At 36.0% G+C, this 21,413-nt stretch overlaps 1 protein-coding gene across 3 annotated transcripts in view; it reads right to left on the reverse strand.

The window, feature by feature from the left end:
- Positions 1-21,413, reverse strand: part of LOC106464908 (solute carrier family 12 member 6-like) — a 216,691-nt gene that overhangs the window by 106,652 nt on the left and 88,626 nt on the right. For all 3 annotated transcript variants that reach the window (XR_002611853.1, XM_013925080.2, XM_022392719.1), the window contains 2 exons: positions 19,479-19,678; positions 17,115-17,276 (listed from right to left, as the gene is read on the reverse strand). Coding sequence is in view for 2 of the 3 variants with exons in the window: in XM_013925080.2 (XP_013780534.1) it covers positions 17,115-17,276; positions 19,479-19,678 (362 nt within the window). In the remaining variant the exon portion in view is untranslated. The remainder of the gene's footprint in view (positions 1-17,114; positions 17,277-19,478; positions 19,679-21,413) is intronic.

Raw genomic sequence — 21,413 nt, forward strand, 5'->3', positions numbered from 1 at the left:
TAATCTTTATGGCAACTAACATGGTACTGAAAGTTACATTCAATAATTGGTTTAGTTTTAAAAAAATGTTTTCCCGAGCAACAAAGACTGACTGCCCCCTGAAAGTTGGGGATTCAGAGAACAATAGGGATTAATAACAGGAATGGCTTGAGAAGTGAATTTCTGGGGAAGGTGGGGGTTTTGAGAACAATAGGCGTTAGGGTTTGAGAAGTTGGGGCTGGGCATTGAAAGTTGAAAGTAAAACTTGAATGTTCTGTTGGTAATTATTCAGTTAAATGTAATAAACATCAATTTTGTTTTTGTTTTTAATGTTTGTGTATGCTGTTTGTTGTTTTCTTTTTTGGGGGGAGGGTGAGGGTAGAACTCGGTCCCGGTTCACACCCAGCCCCAGCCAAAACTTAGTGACTGGATACCCTTGACCCGGTATTCAGCCAAATTTTACTACTTGTGCATCCCTACTAATAACCATTCTCATCTTCATGATCTATATGAATTAGTGGTTTAAAATATTTACAGCTATCAACTGACCAAATTTAAGACCAATCCTTAGAAAATTTAGACTTATTTTCACAGCAAATTAACCAAAAATAACAAAAATATTAATAATAAACAATCATTCAAATACCATCTATTGTTATTCATTTACAATGAATACCAATGTGTTTAACAACAATGTGTATTTCTAATCATCTAATATAACATGTTCTATTACTCTTGTATATGACTGACAACTGAGAGCATGAGCATTTTATTTTGGTCTGTGACTGATTTAAGACTTTTAAAAACCTACAGCAACATATTCAAACTATTCAAGGCCTTAAAAAAGAAAAACTAATTTAAGACTTTTTAAAGCCCCATGGAAACATTATTAGATACATTACAAACATTAACATTTTCCTCTATCAAAAATGTATTTCTAATAACACCTCCTTTGACACTATAGCTTTACCCCCATGAAAGATTCTCTTCTTCACCCATCTTAGCATTTGTATGAATCTAACCTTGATTGCTGTAGCCTTTATACCTCACTATATTGCCCAAAGCAAGTTAAATTTTGTGATTCTTTCCACTTACATCAATGCACCCTCTATCCCAGATCTGTATACAAGCTCCCAGTTATTACTTCCTATTCAATTTTCTTGATGGTCCAATTACCAAACCAAAAACCAGCCAACCTGTGGGGAGGAAGAGCAGGAGAGTATGAAAGAAGGTAAGTATTATTGGAAATACATTTTCAGTAGAGGAAAATGTTAGCTTCCAAAACACACCTCTTCTCACACTATAGCTAGAATACCACATTGACAAGGTGGAGAGGCCAGTGAGAAAGCATCTGCATAGAAAAGAGGTGTGCAAAAATGAGATATAGTAATATCACACTGCTTCTGAAAAAATTTATGTTCTTCACCTGGACAACATGAAATCTAATTCCTGGGTGATAAAGGTCTACTGGCCACAGATGCAAAATCCTAACGTCATTAGAAAAACATGTATTTATCCAGACCCCAACCAGGCAGACGAGGTCCTACATCTTGTCACTGGAATTATAGGGTTGTGGACACAAATCTAGATCTAAATCGTAGTAGCTAGGGCATGAGGACCACTGTTGATTTAGTTTTGTTTAGTAGTGTGGTATTATTGGAACCCAACCTGAAAGTTATAGAATGTTGCATACAGGATCTTTCACACCTCACTCAACCCGAAGAAGTAAAGATTACGTGGCTTGGGATTACAAACAGGAATCCTAACTCCCCAACCTGAGAGGCAAGGCAACACTTTCACTTCCTACCTCCAAAATTACTAGGAGCATGTGGAACAAACAAAGTCCAACCAATGGATCCGAAAGTGACGTTCCCCATGCAGATTACAAGAACTCTCTTCCAAGATCATCAAAATAAAGAGAATGAATAAAAAAAAGGGCTACGCTCAACTCATCCGAAAAACAAAGATTCATCTATGAACCAGAATTATGAGGAGGTTCTTGCGTAGGCTGGTTCTGCTCCCATCACATATCTAAGTAAAATATTTAGGATTATTGGTAGGAGGGCACCCAGCTTTGCCCTAATCTCCTTCAGTGGAATAATGAGGTCAAGCATAACTCAGGAGGAATAAACCTCTGTTCACTATACCAGTGACTGGAAACTGGGAGTGGTGAGGACTTTATTGCTGAACTAGGAGAAATGGGGTGGGGTGGGGGGAATACTCATGTTGGAGAGTCCCAAGGAACGATGCTCTGGAGACAGTACAATAGGTGAACCACTTTCCCTATTTTGAAAAGCAAACCAACCCCAATTTATTCAATCTAGAGGTCAGTAGGGATGAGCAAAATTCCATTAAGCTTTACTCATGATAGTCCATCAGTGGTGCTCCAGTAGTGTATTGTTTTTTGCATTAAAATTGTTTACCACCTGGAAAGCACACATGGTGGTCTTATGTAACACCCTATCTCAACAGAGCTCATTGCTACCTGGACATTTATATTGGTCAACAGGTAGCTAGATCCAAGAAGAAAAACATAAAACAAAAATGAATCGTCTAAAGCATAGGTATGACAACATCTTCTTAAATTGAAAATGTATTTCCAACTATACTTAATTCCTATCACACTACACTCGGTTTCTTCCTTTGTCCATCTAAGCATTGGTCTGATTTTTTCTCACTTGCTCCAGTCTTTTATACCACATTTAATTGCCTTTGGCAATATATGACACACTCCACCTATGTCAATGCACCTTCTATCCTGCTTTTGTATATAAACACCTCATTCAGATAATGTTATTTCTTTGAGATTGACTCAATCAGGAGTCTCTAACACAAGCTCTTAGTGGGGGGGGGGGGGCAGGAGAGTGAGAGAGGAGGTAAGTATTATGGAAAATACATTTTTGATTTAAGAAAATGTTAACTTCCAAAACATACCTCCTCTCACACTACAGCTAGAATCCCATATTGAGAAGGTGGAGGGGCCGGTGAGGGCATTATCCAGACCAAAAGTGTCTACACAGATCATGGGTGTGTCAAGATAAGAGAACAGGGTGAAAACTGACATTAAGCAATCCCAGGGCCAGTAGAGAGCTAAGAGAGTCAGCATAAATTGTACAGTTAGTGTACTGCTTAGCTTCTACATGATCCTGGGCAAGAGAAATGGTATACAAATTGGCAGTGAACACAGAAACTGTAGAGAGGATCTTGAAAGCAACCATGAAACCATAAACCATGGAAACAGAAGAATGGTTTGAAAGATGTTAGGCAAAGAGAAGACTGTACTTCTAATTGGAAGTATCAGCCTTCCTCAGATGCCTCAAAGAAAGGTCATAGGTGGGAATGGAAATGAGCTATGGTGGGATGATCATCGGACTCAACAACTTCATCCAATGACACCAAATTCAGTCAGCAGTGTCTGGATACGAAGGCCAAAAGGAAGAATGGCAGATCATTTATTCTGAAATAGCACAGCTCACTGAGTAAAGAAGACACAACCTCAGGTGGGATGCTGTGGTAAGGATCAAAGCTTGGCAGCATATTGTAAAGAGAGTTGCAAATGGCAGAGGTAAAAAGGATGTCCATGGGACTCAGTGTACAGACTCTGGACTGGCAAAGTGCAGAAAGCCCCTGTGCAGAGCCAAAGCCTCAGATGGTGAACAGGGTCCAAAATCTTCAAGACAGAGAGCCTGATAGAACCATTAACCCCTAGTCCAGCTTGGATTGTATGAGATAGAGAGAGATAGATCTTGAGAATGGGACATCAGTGTGCTCCCCAAGAAGTGGAAGAGAGGACATGGAGGATGTTCAGTGCCTTTGTACACATGACATGAAGCTGCTTGATGTGAAAAATGAAAGTAAGCCTATGGTCAAAGATAAGCCCCATGAACTTTACCTCAGAAACCACAGGAAGAACAACACCATCGAGATGGAACTCAGGATCTGGGTGTAAACCCCCTTGATGGCAAAAATGAATGCAAACAGTTCTAGAGAAAGAAAAGGTACAATTGTTTGCTGTGGTCCACTTCATCAAGTGAGGGCAGTATGAAGCAGCCGCTCAATAAACCTCATGTTTGATGAACGACAAGAAATGTGGAAGTCATCAACACAGAGACCATTAGCAACAATAAGAGGAAGTTGTTTAGTGATAGCATTGATCTTGATACTGAAAATGGTGACACTCAAGACACAACCTTGAGGGACTCTAAGTTCCTGTGTGAATGTTTGAGAAAGGGTCAAACCTACATGGACTTGGAATCACCTGTCAAGTAAAATGTTACAAATAAAAATGGGTAAATGGCCATGCAAACCATGTAAATGGAAGTTCCTAAGCCTTCTCAAAATCAAAGAAAAGGGACAGAAGATGCTCTCAAAGCATTTGGGTGATAATTAGAAGGAATCTTAGGATCCTTCCTAGGCTTTGAAGAATGTAGAACAATAGCCTTGCGCCATGTATCATAAAAACATTCTCTTGCCAAATCTGGTTAAAAACAACCAGAAGAAGAGCACGAGAGGCAGGAGAGAGATGGCACAGCATCTCATAGTGAATGTTATCAGGCCCAACTGATGTACTGCCAGACCAATGAAAAGTGAGCTTAAGTTCCACCAGTGTAAATGGGCAATTATAATCCTAGATACGATCTGCCTGAAAGGTAAGGGGCAGTCGCTCAGCCCAAGACTTGATTGTCAAGGCGAGAGGAGACAGAAGTGCTGGAGATATAAGCAAAGCTCTCCTCGAAAGTGTTGGTGACATTCTGTACATCACCAACTTCCTGGCCATTGAAGAGCAAGATAGAAAGGGGATGGGAAGAATACTTCATACTGATCTTCCGAATCTTATCCCAGGTGACTTTGGAACTGGTGGTAGAAGAGATGCTGGTTGTGAACTTAATACAATATTCCTTCTAGCTTTGACATCTGACCTGATGAGCATGGGCATGGGTCCACTGGAAAGCAATGTGGTTGGAAGGAGTGGGATACCTATGAAAGGCATACCAGGTTTGTTTTTGAGCCTTCTGTGCCTGCTGGAAGGCAGGAGACCACCATGGACAAGGATACCATGGGAAACATGTCATAGTTTTGGGGATAGAATGAACAGCTGCTTGAATTATACAATCAGTTACTACCTCCACGCAGTCGTTAATAGATGGAGGACTAACGACATCAGGATCTTGTTCCAAGAGAGTGATATAGGAGGGCCAGTCAGCCTGCTCCAACTTCCACCCTGGCAGCTGGGTCGGGTGGCATCAACCACAGCCAATCTGTCTTAAAACTATGGCACAATTATCACTGCCCCAAGAAAAATAAACAAAAAGTGAAGGGGAAGAGATAGATAGATCAATAGCAGTAAAAGACTGACTAGGTACATGAAAATAGGTAAAAGAATCAATATTGAAGAGAGAAAAGTTGTGATATGAGAGAAAATGCTCCACAGAATGAACCCTCCCGTCAATCTCAACACCAACCCAGAGGGGACTGTGTCCATTAAAGTCTCCCAAGATCAAAAAGGGAGATGACAACTGTTTTATAACAGTGCCAAGGTCTGATTGATCGAAAGTTTCTTCTGGAGACAGATAAAGCGAACAAACATTGATGGTACGACCCATGAAGATAAGGACAGCTATGGCCTCCAAGGGTGTATCAAGTGGCACAGACAAGATTGGTACGTGCTGGTCAACCAGCAGTGCCACACCTCCATGGACTCTACCATAAAACAACCTGTCATTCCTGTATAAATAAAACTGCTGAAAGGTGACAGTATCAAAAGATTTTTGGAATGTTTCCTGTATGGAGAGACATGCAGGATGATAGCAATCGATCAAGGCCTTAATGTCTTCTAAACTATAACAGAAACCTCGACAGTTCCACTGTGTCAAAGTGGCCATTTTTTATTTAGGTGTAGGTGAACTGGGCAGAGAACCCTTTTGCTTGTGACCACGACATTTTTCTTTGCCAGCAAGAGGTCTAATGACCTCCATGTAATCTGCCCTACATTGATAGGGCTGATCTCTGTCAGTAAAAGGGCCACAAACAAATAATAGTTCTGCATCTCAGGACCAAATAAGATGGACCCTAGCAGTCACTGGAAGCGATTGTGGGGATAGAGACAGGAGTTGACATACATTTGTCAACTCTAGCATCCAAAGAGAGCAAAAGACATAATGAGAGAAGGACTCTGTTGGAGGCGTGAAAAGAACTGTCTGCACTTCCACTGTAGCAGTGGAACATAGTGCAGCAGCATATGTCCAAGATGGAGTGGGGGACAATAACTTCTGAGATTCTGTTATTGACAGTACATAAACATTGTACTTCTTTTTCCTCCACCCACTTAGGGCCAGATTTATAGTAAGAGGGGTAGGAACTACCATAATTGATGCAGTGATAGTCCAGTTGACACTCATAGGCATTGTAGTCTTTATCACCACAAAGAGCTCACATTAAAGAACCATAACAGAATGTCTTTGAATGTCCAAACCACTGACTGTGCAATAGTCGTTTATGCATGGTTACTTACCTACTAACTGGGTTTTTATGGTTTTTTAGAAGGAGGAGGGTTTAGGTTACCCATAATCAAGGAAATATGATTCTGTGCCCAATAACCCCATCCACCATGAAGTCCTACATGGAGACACACTAGAATGCCAAACAAGGACATTGTAGCAACACCAGGGCTTTGTGAGCACTGTACCCAAACACCAGCATCATACACAATGTCAACAACACCCATTGAGAATGTCCAAAACTGGTACTTAGTTGACCCTAGCCAAACAGGTTTGGCTGGTTGATCCTGGGGGAGCCACCCAACCCACCCATCTACAGGAATTCAAGGCCAAAGTGGTGTGTTGAAGAGCCACTGACACCCCTCATCCAAGAATATCTTCTCCTCCCCTTCACAGGTTGCCACATATAACCCAAAGCAACTTGAGTAAGTCAGAGAGTACTAGGGACTCAAAGAAATTTTGTCTCAAGTATCAAACGTTAGTTGATAAGGCTGCTTAATACAGGGCAATTGTGGAAGATGCAAAAACCCCTACCAAAGAGCCGGGTCAAAAAACGAGTTATGGTTGGCACTTCTGATCAAAGCGGGTTCAACCTCCTCTCAATACACCATTGATGATGTGTGTGCCATTTCCATTGATAAATGTTCATTGCAGGACTAAGCAAGGACTAAGATGGTTATATGGCAACCCTAGAAATTAAACCCTAACATTGTGAAAAGGACTGCATAACCTCCATGCTTGTAGTTTGAGCTTTTGGTAAGCTGGGTGTACCATGTCAGATCGTGGCTGCCTCCACAGAGATTGCCAAAGAGGAAGTGGAAGAATTGGGCAAATCCGGTAATAAGTTGGAACAAATGATAGTTAGTACCTTGGGAAATATATGAATTGGAAGGAGGTCCTAGAGTTGTAATTCTGTTTTGTCCTGATTAAATGCATCTATTGCCAAAGCATGAAGGTGAGATACTGGAGACCAAATTGCAAGTAGTTGGGTGTTCCAACTTAACAACCCCTCGAGATCAAAGAATTATCCTGAATAAGGAAAATGGGGAATCCAGTGAATTGATGTTTATGATCCCTTGGTTGTGTAAAAACCACTGAAATGATCTCTTTTGCACTCTTCCCAAAGATATGAGGGATTTGAATGATGGCAACATTCTCAAAAGAAAAAAAAACATCCGTGCAGTGGGAGAAGGAGAGATGAGTAAGAGTTAAGCTTCTCGAGCCCGACTGAGATTCATGATGGAAAAAATACCCAGACTGACGACATCATCAGTGTTTCAAAATGAGAGCCAAACCAGTAAACCTTGCAATGCAGATTCTATTCTATTGGAAGAATCTTTTTGGTTTGAGACAATTGATTTGTTACTGCAGTATGTGGACATATAGCAAGCTAGTAGGGTGATATGATAGGAGTTGTCCCGAGAAAGGAGACCCAAGGTTCGAAAACAAAAAGCCCTGGATCAAGCATCCTCTTGATGGGAAATGCAAGACATAACTGTGGAATTGTCAGACTGACGCCTGATGACTGTCCCCTTAATAGGCACAGACCAGGAGGCATTGCCTTTTGAAGAGCAAGAAGGACTAAAACATTGTGTAGGTAAGCCCCACTGTCCATGTATATACCCTGGAATTCCTGACTGTTGGGATATCACCCCATCCCTGAAGCGAGACACTCAGAAGAGAAGAATCTATGAATGAGATGGAGGCAGAGGAACCCATATCTTAGTTGTGTCCTGACTTAACATCCCCTCGAGGTCAAAGAATTATCCTGAATAAGGAAAATGGGGAATCCAGTGAATCGATGTTTATGATCCCTTGGTTGTATAAAGACCACTGAAATGATCTCTTTTGCACTCTTCCCAAAGATACGAGGGATTCGAATGATGCCCACATTCCCAAAAGAAAAAACATCTGTGCAGTGGGAGAAGGAGAGGTGAGTAAGAGTTGGGCTTCCTAAGCCCGACTGAGATTCATGATGGAAAAAATACCCAGACTGATGACATATCGAGTTGGTGCAATAATAGCTGTCTCAGCTCTGAGAATGAAGCCTGTTTTGGTTGTTTCTGAAAGTAGAATCCTGGTGTGACATTGTGAGAATTGATGAGATGGTGAATGCAATAACCAATCGCTCACTGAATGGTGTGTGCACAGGGCTAGGGAATGGAAGTGATGATAAGAAGCTCATAAGATTCAGCAGAACCCGTATGATGCTGATGCTAGTTCGAAGATAACAACCTAGAACTGCAGTACCTGCTCCTTGTGCACAAGAAACTTCAGATTGTGGCAGAGCACCACCACTAAGGCAATATGCAGATAGGAGCCAACTACATCAAACTTAAGCATTCACAATCTTAGTAAAAAATGCCAACTCAGATTGAGGAATAAATCAGTTATGAACCTTGGAGAATCTATGCATTGATATAGATGAATAAAATCGATGACTGGACACCAATCTCCTGTCTTCTTAGGCCCAACAACCGACAGGAATAAAACCCCTGAATAACTAGCATGACTCTCTCTCTACCCCAGACCAACCAAACTCTGATAGCCATAAAACTAAGTTCCAAAATCCCTAGATCACCAAGAGGTTGGGTAGATAATGGTGGTGAAGATGTGAACTGAATGACTAATCCTGGGTTAAGGGCCTGCAGTGCCCATGGATCCATGGTTAAGGTTACCACATGTCCAGAAATTCTCGAAACCGAGCCCCCACAGACTCCAAAGGCATACAATAATCACAGACTCTGCTGGCGGCATTCCGACTGAGCAGTGGAACCCATGGATATGGACAGAATCTATTCTGGGTACCAATGTACTGAGGGGCTGATCATCAAGACACTTAAATAGGGGTGAAACTATGATCCCCTGTAGGAGCTGAGGAAAGTTGAGAAGCTAATCATGACAGAGATGAATGCAGATATGCAACGTCAACCCTTAAATCCAAAGACCCTGGAACATCTACAAAATCGAGGGTCAGAGAAAATGGGAACTCATGTAGTGCGGCAGCTGGGAGACTAATGCTCTCCAACAAAACATCTCTACCTCATAAATCCTGACAACATACTAGCCACAAGACTAGGGAAAGTGCAGAAGTTGACAATCAAACCAATGACATGCTAACAATGGTCCCAACTTGTCATCAAATTGACATGCCAATTGCTGAGAGTCTTCTGATAAAAGTTGAAGGGATAATAAATATCTTAGCCCCATATATAGGGTGAGACAATCCTAGAAATTTGTGATCTATTTGGGTTGACTACAATCTTCCAGGAGCAGATCTACTCTTTAAGTCTGAACACTTGTCCATCTAGTGGTGGTGGGCTAAAAAATGTAGTCCTGACAAACATGGCAGACAAAGCATGGCTATCACTTCACATACTTGAGCAGTAAACCTCCCTGCATGAACCTCAATATCTGTGGATGGAGGTGGAACAAAGTATTTGTCCTCACACCTTTCAGTCCTCAAGGAAGGTGCAGGCTTAAAAGCAACCAGGGAAAGCCCAAAACATCCCACAATTGATGGACCAACTGAAAAAACAAAAGAGCCAGAGGCGGCTGATCCCAATGTGGCTTCCTAAGAAGCCAATAGAAGAAAGGAAGGCACATGAAAAAATGAATCTAAATTCTCTCCAGAATGTCCCAGATCACCCTCAAATGCAGCCTCAGAGCCCCATGAAGAGACACCACTGGACCGAATATGTATCTCCATTTCACTACAAATAAGGTCACGGACAGTCTCAACTGAGAGTGACTCCCTCCCTTGAATGTTGAGTGACATTAGATATCAGAGATGATATAGGAGAGACCTGATTTGCCTCCATGTGACAAACAATAATCCTGGAATTCATGCCATCTCTAATAGTCATAGTACAAAGAAACCCATTAGTGAATGTTTGTCGAGAAAAAGTGATAATATTATCTGAAGAAGGTATTTATATACAGTACCAAAATAAAGACTGCACTGAAATAGGTGGAGAGTGTTACGAGACAGATACTGCCAAAGGCAGTTAAGTGGGGAATAAAAGACTGGAGCAAACGAGTAAAAATCAGACCAATGCTTAGATTGGCAAAGGAAGAAACCCCATCAGTCGAGTATTAGCTGTAGTGTGAGAGGAGGCATGCATGTTAGCTGCTTATCATGCAAGGTTCATTATGTGAGCAAGACTTTGCACTTTTTGACAGGCAGAACAAATGGGCACAGGTCTTCTACAGAAATAAAATATTCAGTTTTTCTCTATCAACATTTTAAGTCACCAGGACATACTTTTGAAGATTTTTGCATAGAGCACACAGAATTCCTATGACAAAAAAATTTATTTGTTTACATGCTAAGCTAGTTGAAATAGAAGATTATTGGATAAAAAAGCTAGTTACAGTTTACCCCCAAAGGACTTAATGACAATGTTAAAAATGAAAGTAATGTTTGTTAAGGCTGCCAATTTTTAGCAAATTCATATTTTTCTCTCTCATTTACATATCAGTCATATTCACTGACATGGCTATACAACTGTGGTAAGATATATTAAAATAGGCAATTTGGAGCAAAGAAATATCATGTGGTACAAACAAGTGAAGGCTGAGAATTAACTTAAATATTTACCTTCGAAATTAAAAACTTTTAATTATAAATTATGTTTTGACATCAAATTTATTGACCTACATTGGTAATAAACTGTTGAATGTAACTCTTTAAAAGGTCATGACATCTGCACTTTGACCCAGCAATGCACACAGAATTAATGCATATAAGATAGATTGGAATTTTCTCTTGAGAGATGTGGAAGGGAAATCTAAGCAAGTATTAGTGAAGTTGTTGTAGTAGTAGAACACAATTTGAATGGTTACACAAACAAAGTAAAACATAAAATTGTATTGAATAATGATAAGTTTATAGCTCAGAATCCCTACAGAATGCCAGAGAAGCAGAAAAATGAATTGACTTTCTAAGCATGGGGGTCAGTCCAAGGGACCAACATTATGTGCTTGTTTAGTTTTCATTCCATAACTCTTAATTTAGTAACTGTACCTTCATGAAATTTTGCATATTATTAGTAAACATAACAAAGCTTTCTTAAACAAAATTTTAGATATTTTTTCAAGTTTTAAGATTTCGTAAGTAATGTTTATCTCATGTCTTTTTTCTTTTTAAATGTTGACTATCCAACATGCAAAGTAATTTTGATTTCAAGATTAGAAAATACTTTTATGCATCAGAAAATTGTCAAATTTCACATGCAAAATCTTTAAACCTCCAGATAATTGTCAAAGATTTCTTTTAGAAAAAAAACTATTTTATCTGTTATTTTCACTACTGTATACTCTGTGCAAGTTGGTTCAATTTGATTGACATCGTAACCACCATATAAAATTAGGAAATAAATATAAATTAAGCTTTTTTCGTTCTAGGATTACTACAAATTATAACACTAAAACTCAAATGTTTAGTCTAAATAGCTTAAATCTCATAACATTATACATTTATATATATTTAATAATTTAATAATATTGACCTTTCAGTTGTACCTCGCTAACATTACAGAAGTTGCAATGACATATGTATCCAAGATTATAAAACTGGCCTTTACAAAGTGACCTGTCTTCGCTGTGTTTTAGTGGACTAGTATTTTGTAAAATATAGTCACATTTCAGTTATAATACAAATGTATATAGATTATCACTACTTACAAGTAAGTTCTTGAACTTATTTTTCTTAAAACATAAAACAGTAAATAAACAAGTACGGCAATCAATCATCTCTTCTAGTTACTATCTTTATACTCATTTGCTGCTTGCCATAGGTTGCTAAGCCTTATCAAATTTCACACGTGGAGGATGTGAAACGAAATAAGCTTTATATACACTTTGAAATAACCAAAGATCATAGTTTACTATATCAATACCATAGAATTCCACTATACTTTATCAAGTTTAGTAACTAAGCTGTATTTAGGTCTAAAAAAAAAGAAATTTCGAGCTCACTAATGTCTTACCTTATGGTTGGTATCTAGCATGCAAAGAAAGAGTTTGCTGTCCAAATACTTTAAAGAGGCTGAGAAAGCCACTAGGAGGACATTGATTGGTTATACACATGTCATTGGGTGAAGTAGGGTATGAAAGCAGGTATTTTCAAGAATTGAAGATGTGGGCAGGGTCACCATGATTGATTCAATGAATATATCAATATCTCAGAAAATAGAAAAGATAGAAGGTTCTTATTTTACATTCTAGCTTGTAAATATCAGTAATTTGAGTACATAATTCCTAAGAAACTATAGGCTTTGTATTTGGACATCACAAACATCTAGTTTGAACCAATGCTGCATTCAACATACCACATGATACACAAAAAGAGATATTTAGGGTTTCCTTTTTAATAATTATTTTTAAATTAAGAAATTAACTAATGTATAAAACTAAAATATGTATTATGATATACAATTTAATAACAAACTTATTGATATACATTCATAAAATGTTGAATGAGAGTCAACAAACATGATGACATGGCCTTTGGCCCATGTTAATAGGGTTAAAAGCATGCATGAAAGACATGCTTGAGCAGGGAGTAATAGAAGACAGAAGTAGTCCTTATACACCTGCAGTCATACTAGTTCCTAAAAATGATGGTATTTTAAGGTTTTGTGTGATGTTTGCAAGGCAAATCAGGTAACTTTCATGGATGTGTATCCATTTCCTGATATACAAGAGACATTAGACAGGTTAAGCCAAAGTAAGTCTTTTTCGTCTATGGACTGGCTACTGGCAAGCTGAGATTAAGAAAGAAGATAAAGCTGAGGCTGTGTTCATACTACCATCAGGAAAGTATCAGTTCAACAGAATGCAGTTTGGTTTCTGTAACACTCCTTCAATGTTTCGAAGATTAATGGATGTAGTGTTATAAGTTTCCAAGATTCAGAATATTTTTGTTACTTAGGTGAAGAACAGCATGTTAGATTATTTGAGAGAGTGCAATAACAACAACTAGCAAGAGGATAAAAATTAAATATTGCAATATAGTAACAATAATAACAGTATAATTATATGTTATTAGTTAGTGTATTTATAGTTATATTAGAATCCTGGTGATGGTGATGATGATCATAGTTTTTGTTGAAGAAGGAAAGTTGATTTTATCTGGAGATAAATAGATAACAATAAATCATACACTGTTTCTGCTGGATGTTCAGATATTAGCCCTATTGCTACAGGTAGGTCAAAACGTGCATGTCACAACCTTTAACACAGTTACTTTCAAAATTTAATTAACCCTATGGTTATGGGATATTCTCAAAGAGCCTAATGCATAACCAACAAAGTAACCATGACATTTGCCATACTATAACCTTTGATAATGTATGCATATCTTCATGAAATTTTGCAGACTATCAGAAACATTACAAGGTTTTTGTACACAAGAACTAAAGGTTTGTTTGTCAATTTGATCATGATTTTTTGCACTTGTAAATAGTTGACTATCTGATACAAAGAGATTTTGTTTTTATGATTAAAAACACTATTCCTCATCTGAAAAAAATTTAAAATTCATTTGTGTAACCTCTGAAACCTCCTAAGTATATATCAAACGTTTTTCTTTCAGTAAAGCTATATATTTTATGTTCTTTTCTCTACCATAACAGTACACTTGATTCTCCAGGTTGTAGACAAGTAATCACAATATAATGAAAAGAAAGGATGTAAAGTGCAAAATCAAATGTGTAGTATCGTTAATAATGATCATGAAGTTCCAAAGTTTCTACTTCTGACCTTTTCACATCTATTTCCTCTATTTATCTTATTATTAGCAACAAACTTAGAAACTTGCTGAACACAAGGTAATAATCTACCACTGGTGCAATTATTGTTTTTATGGACCATAATGAGATACTTCCATGAGCAAACAAACAGATATTTCCAAAACCACTTATCCCCTGCTCCGAAAACATAACATAGAATTTATTTGCTTGTTTAAATGACTGTGCTTGCAATGAGAATTGCTCAGACTTATAGAATTGCACTTTGAATGTGTGTAAATGGTTATGATATGGCTCCAATCTGATCCCATAAATTCTGAAAATAAATGGGTGTTAGCTTTCAAAACTCCAGGGGTGAGCAAAATTTAGCAGTACAAGTGTACAGAGTAATTAGTATAGGTGCTTATAAACATCCTATTTCCTACTTGTCGATGCTTACACATCAATAAATAAATAACCAGCCTCTAGTAATATAAGAATTGTCCATTTTGTGTTAGCTAGCATTTCTGATTTTGCATCCTATGTTTTATCAGCCATTTTTAGTTTGTCTGTGTGTACCTCCTACTACCTACAACTAAGCAAGCATTATTTATAATTTATATAAAATCTCTGTTGATTAGTTTGATAAATAGTCTGTGTGTACCTCCTACTACCTACAAGTAAGCATTATTTATAATTTATATGAAATCTCTGTTCATTAGTTTGATAAATAGTTGTTGATCAAAATCTAGTGTAGATGTTTCTTTATTTTAGCATAACATCTACAGTTCCTGAAACTTATGATACACATCACAGAATATATTGTAACAGACATGTAATATGTTTTTCTTATTAGTAAATTATTGTTCTTGATAAGTTTGTTTCTTATGCTAGTCAATGTATTTAGCAATTATGACTTACAAGTAAGTGAACATTATTTATAACATATAGAATCTCTGTTCAATAGTTTGATATATATAGTTCATCAAAATCTAATGTAGCTGTTTCTGTATTTTAGCATAACATTTACTGCTACTGAAACCTGTTATGCATATAAGAGAATATATGTACCTGTAAAGAAATGATACACATCACAGAATACATGCAATATCAATATTTAATGGTACAAAAAACAAAAGAAATGTAATGATACACAATATATGTAATATATATGAATGACATTTTTTCCTTCTATAAATGGAATTTGAAAAACAATGAGCACAAGAACTGAGGAAGACAAAAGTCTTCACTCAAGAGGAAGCAGAGTTCCTCCTAAGTGTTTCATTTTCATCTGATGAAGGAGGACTTGCAGAGGAATCTAAAGTTGAAGAATTTGATTCTACTCTTTCAATGCCTCTTACAGAAGCCACGTAGAAAAGTAAATGGCCCAAAAATATTGAACCTGCTCTTCTTGATCCTGTTCTATGAACAGATAAAGATGTAGCTGGTGAAAGACCTTCATCAGATGAAGATATTCCTGAATCACCTAGGCCAGATACCTCATGTTGTGAACCACCAACAAAGAGAAGAGGCAGGGTAATGAAGAGTAGGGGAAGCTGGAGCCAAAACTAGGACTGTTCCTTCCCAGCAAGGAGAGACCTCTTTCCTGTAATGATACCTGGCCTTAGGTAGGGGTTACTGAAGGGGAACAAATTCAGCCATCCACTTTTCACAGAGGCAAACCTTTTTACTGATAGGTTACCTTTTCTAAAAATGTTTTTGATTTTTTTGGTCTATTTTTTTTACAGTGGAAGTATTACAATTAATTATAACCAAAATAAAAAGATACACTCATGATAAACACCAGAATGGATCTAAATTTTCAAAAAAAAGACTGTAAAATGGACTGTTGTTACTGTTGAAGATATTTTAGCTTACTATGGTCTTACTATAGCTATGTGTCATAAGCCTTATCCTTCTGTTTTTGACTACCAGTCTACCTATACTCTTTATAATAATATAATAAGGGTTTAATCCTTATTCTGTACATAGTTCCTCAAATCGGTAATCTATATGCTCACGATTGCATATCCTGGTATTAAAACAAATACTCTTTGGAATGTGTATTGTCTCTCTCACCAGAAATATCTGTTAGAACACTACACAACTCAAGATGTTTTTGAAACTAAATTGTGAGCTCTTACTATTACTGGGAAAGTAACATGGAAAAAAAATTCAAAAACATAACTTATCTTTTTTAGTGGTCAGAATAAGTAACTGCTGTTCACGACAAATAGTTTTAACTTTCACTAGTTCAACTGGACTTGTAATATAAAAACCCTGTAGTTAGATCATATCATAATTATTTTAAAAAATGTTTGGTGCTGTATGTTAATTTGTATACACAATACATGCCTCAGTCAGATCCTATAATTGAAAACAGAATTGTCTGGTAAGATAGGATGGTAGTTTTTTTTGCAAATACATTATATCTACCGGTTGGATCCTACAATCATAAAAAGAATTGTATGATGAGAACTATGTTCTGCTAAACACACTACATGCAACACTTAAACCCTGCTATAAAAACACTTGTCTGGTGAGAAGTACATTATTCTATAAACACAGTAGTTAGATCTTAACAATAATCCTACAATTGTTAGATAAGGAAACATTACACTAAACACTTATACACTGGTGTTTTTTATTTATTTATATTTTTACACAGAGTAGCCAAAGTTGCATGAGTGCAAACGTAGATAATTATACATTTTTACAAAAGTTTCAGAATTGATTTGCCTGAAACCTTAACTGTAAATCAAATTACTAATTCTGAATTAAAAAAAAAGTTTTAATAAATGCTTAATTCCAAGTATCTCAAGCTGATAAAAATCATAAACCATATCAAAATAGGTATTTCACACAGCTAGTTAAAAATTTAACTCTGACATAACAAATTTTCACTAACCTGTGCAAGATGGGAAGAAAATGGCCACAAACAAAGTAAAAGTAGTTGTTATATCCACCAAAACCTGGTTGTACGTGTTCTGCCCATATGAGCTGGCAGCTTCCCGTTCAGTTGTCCTAGAAACCAAATCTCCTTTGTGGCGATAGTAAGCTAACAAGTTATCTTTGTAGAATAAAATGATATTCTGTTAACAACATAAAAAGTGCTCAAAATGATACTTTCAGACTGATTAGAAAATTCACATTAAACATTTTCTACATTTATAAATCAAACACAAAAGTATTGACAAACATATACAACTAATCAACTTGCATTTAAATGATCAACAGAAACCACTTAATGCTGGAATTTAACCATATTTAAATATACAAGTGAGGACCTATGTGAAAAACATACAGTTGTAGAGAATCTTTATACATTCTGATGTTGAGCTGAAAACAGCATACAAATAATGTTTGTAAATTAAACTATGAACATATTGTGCTTTACACAAGAAAGAATGAGAAACTGTTTTAAAGCACAGAGTGCAATAATAACATATTTCATAAGCCTTATCAATGATAGAACATAAGATGATCATGTGAAAGAATAACATATTACAGGTTAACTTATATTAGTCAGTAATTTCTGTGTCTTATTAACAATCACAACACAAATATATTAAAAGATTTGGTAAATATATTTCATTGCTTTCAATTAGTAGATAGGTTTAAACTGTTTCAGGCAATTTTGCAGCCACTGTTTTTCATTCAAACATAAAATTAAAATAACTTGGCAAAAGATGGTGCCAATCTTGAAGCCATAGCAACACCACTGATCTGATTATAAAGCTTTCCATTCAGACGAAAGTGAGTATCTTTAACTGCAAAGTTCAGAAAAACTGGTTTTGGAATGATCACATTGTTGGAAACATTGCTATAAATCATATTGGCATGTAGCTGTATGGTTTCTTCCAACAGTGTATTTATATACAATGATTCAACATCCAAACTAGCACAGTGCACAATACTATTAAACTTCGACTGTTGTATTTCATGAGAGAATTCAAAAATATTCTTTAAAGAGTATTCATTAGTGGTAAACTTCTTCAGATGTTCAACTAAAAAACCAGTTAAAGCATGATTACAGGTTCCAATATTAGGAACAATAGATTGCTTTAGTTATGCTGAATAATCTGAAGAAAATTATATGATCCAGATGTGATTTTTCTAACTGTCAGATTTCTCAATAGTACAGCTCTATAAAACATACAACTTAGTTTTACCAAAGTCACCATTATGTTTTTCAAGTAAACCTAAGTTCAAACTAAAAGTATCTCACCGAAGGCAAAACATTTTCTTAGATCATAGCTCCTTATAATGTAATGTAGCACCAAATAGTAATGCTTTGTCAGCATTTGTTCTTAATAAATAAGATTAATCTGATGTTTTATACGTGTTTGTCTTTTTGTCCTACCTTGTCTTGTGATTTTATTGTTCAACTAGATATGTTTGAGCATTTTTTTTTCAGGTAGCTTATGGTTCTATATTTCATACAGTAAATGAAATTTACTTTAGGAAAACAAAAAAATAGAAAAAATATCAAGAAAAATGACTTTTAAAAAGATTAAAGCCTACTTTATCAACATCTATAGAGTCAGTTTCATGAGAAATATTCCTCTTCATGTTATAAAATAATTCATTCTGAAGATTGCATAAAAATTGTATAACTTCCAGCAATTAAAAACTTTTATCAATTGCAAGGTTTACAGTACAAGTACTACAGATTTTTTAATATACAGAAAAAACAACAACTAAAAACTAAATATGAATTGTGTGGATACATAGATTATTAACAGTTTATTTTTTTCTAATACAGAGGTTGAGTACATTATATTATAAAGATATTGAAGACTCACCATGTCATTTCAGTCCATTTCCAGTCATGCTCTATCTGATAATCATTTATCTTAAGAAATAGCACTGTAGTGTAGTTTCCATTGCAAAAGGTTCCACCATAAGGCTATCATGTCCAAAGCACACAACTCCTTTCTGCATGCTTCTAAATTCCATATCCACATCTTCATAATGTGAGTGTGTGAATCTTTTGCATTGGAAAGAACTGTTACATACCTCTTCCAAAAAGCTATGAACTTTTGGTGGCATCACACCACTTATAAGATGACAAAATATGTCAAAATGTAGTTTCAGTACATTCCACTTTACCACTTTATATCAGCTGTTGTTCTCAAGTGGCGTGCTGATTTACATATTAAGAATAATTTTTATATAATGTAATCAACCCTTTGTATTTCTCCAAGAAGGACCTACTCTGAAATAATCAAATTAGAAGTAGGCATAGTACAGAAACTGCATCAATTCTTACCTTTGAAAACACCACTTGCTAAACCTGGAATAGCCTGCACTACATGCACCTCATGCTCCATGAAGTATGGATCACATTCTTCATATGTTTCATTTAGAGAATGACAATAAATATTGTACAGAGACCCTGTAACATTCTTCTCCTTTGAACAAACAGCGTTGCTCATGCTTGACAAGAGCCGATCTCCTAAAACACAAATGCTGCAAGACAAAAATTGAAACCAAAGAGTTACTACTGACTAATAGAGTAAAATAAGAGCATTAAACCATGATAAGAACTAATTCTAAAAGTAAGATACAAATCCAAAGCAAAACCCAACTATGTTGAAGAACTAAAACATTGTTTGCCATCAGAATTCAAATTAAAATCTTGTTAAACCTTTCCAGCCCAGTGTCTTCTTTTTATAGGTATGACTAAAAATGAAAACTTTTAAAATTTCTCTCTGACCTCTACCCTAAAATCACATACAAAATAAGACTATAGCTAAAATGTTCTAATTTAGAATTTTGTTTCGATATAAATTTCATTGACATTTGTTTTGACTAATTGAATACAAAGGATATTAATAACCATAATTTACTTTTTTCCGTAAACTGAATTTGGAGAATAGAGTATTTAAACTTCCTGCCTGCACAGATAAAAAATGTCAGTACATAAAACATTGCTACAAATATGTGATCTTTGTATGTTTGTAGCTTATTTCTAGCTTTTAAAATTTGAGAACAGTGTATCTTTGAAACTGATGTAATAAACTGTAAAAGTCGAATAATGCAAATGTTTTAAAATTTCAAACTTGTAAAGCCAATAAAACCATAAATATATCTGAAAGCTGAGATTTTCTTTTTTGGCAATCTATATGCAGTAAATCTCCATATTTTTATGGAATATAAATTTCTAAACTTGAAGTTCTTAAACCAGGACATTCTGTTTGGTTATATGCTTTGAATTAATCTAATTATAAGATTTTTTGTGCAATGTAATGGAAGTGAATAAATTTTATTAGGTCACCTATTTGTTTTTATTCAGAATTGTGTGTGTCTGTTGGAGACAAAATAAGCTGGAAAACAAATAACATGGTTGTGCATAATAAAAAGGCTTAAATAATGAATACAAGCTTTTCTTTACAAGACAATTTCTTATTTTCTGAAATGATTAAGATTGAATAGGAACTAAAGAGCAATACTTATGAATCTTGAATGACTGAATTCATGCTGAACCAGTATGTGTGAAAAGTGGCTTTCCAGTGAGCATTCATGAGCATTCTGCATAGTATAATGCTACATCACACAGTGGTTTTACTTATAAAAGATAAATTTAACAAAAAAATGAAATTTATATTTAAAAATATACAATGGTTATTATGCTTTAAGTTTGAAATGTCTTGTTTCAGATAAGGTGATTTTTTAAGTTGCTAAATTTTATGAATGTAAATGCAGCAATGGAAATGTCAGTCAGGAGAGTGACCTGTACAAATATAAAAACTGGAAATGAAAACCCACTCAACCAGGCCCCCACAGCAAAGACCTTGGTAGTTCCTGCCCTTGCTATTGCTTCTTCCCATGGTAATTAAATGAAAACTTTTCATACCTTCAGAAACTTCTCCTTTAAATCTCATCTTCAAACACTCCTGGAATCACACTAGCCAATTCACCATATTTTTTTTAAAGTAATTAACTCAAAATCTATTTATACTGAAACTTTTGCAAAGCGTAATTTGCACTATTTTCTCTAAAAAACAAACAAATTTTGATGCTGCAAAAAACACACACTAAATATTTTGAGATTCTGCCCCTTATTTTATGTGTGACTAGCACCCATATTTTGTATTATTTTCTCCCACAAGCCTTGCATTCTATACTTCCTTCTCTTGTTTTTTATGTTGTTACCAAAATATTAACTTTCACCTTTCACTTCATTTTTCTTCTTTCCCCCCCC

The sequence above is a fragment of the Limulus polyphemus genome, unplaced genomic scaffold (genome assembly GCF_000517525.1).
Source record: "Limulus polyphemus unplaced genomic scaffold, Limulus_polyphemus-2.1.2 Scaffold1777, whole genome shotgun sequence".
NCBI lineage: Eukaryota > Metazoa > Arthropoda > Merostomata > Xiphosura > Limulidae > Limulus > Limulus polyphemus.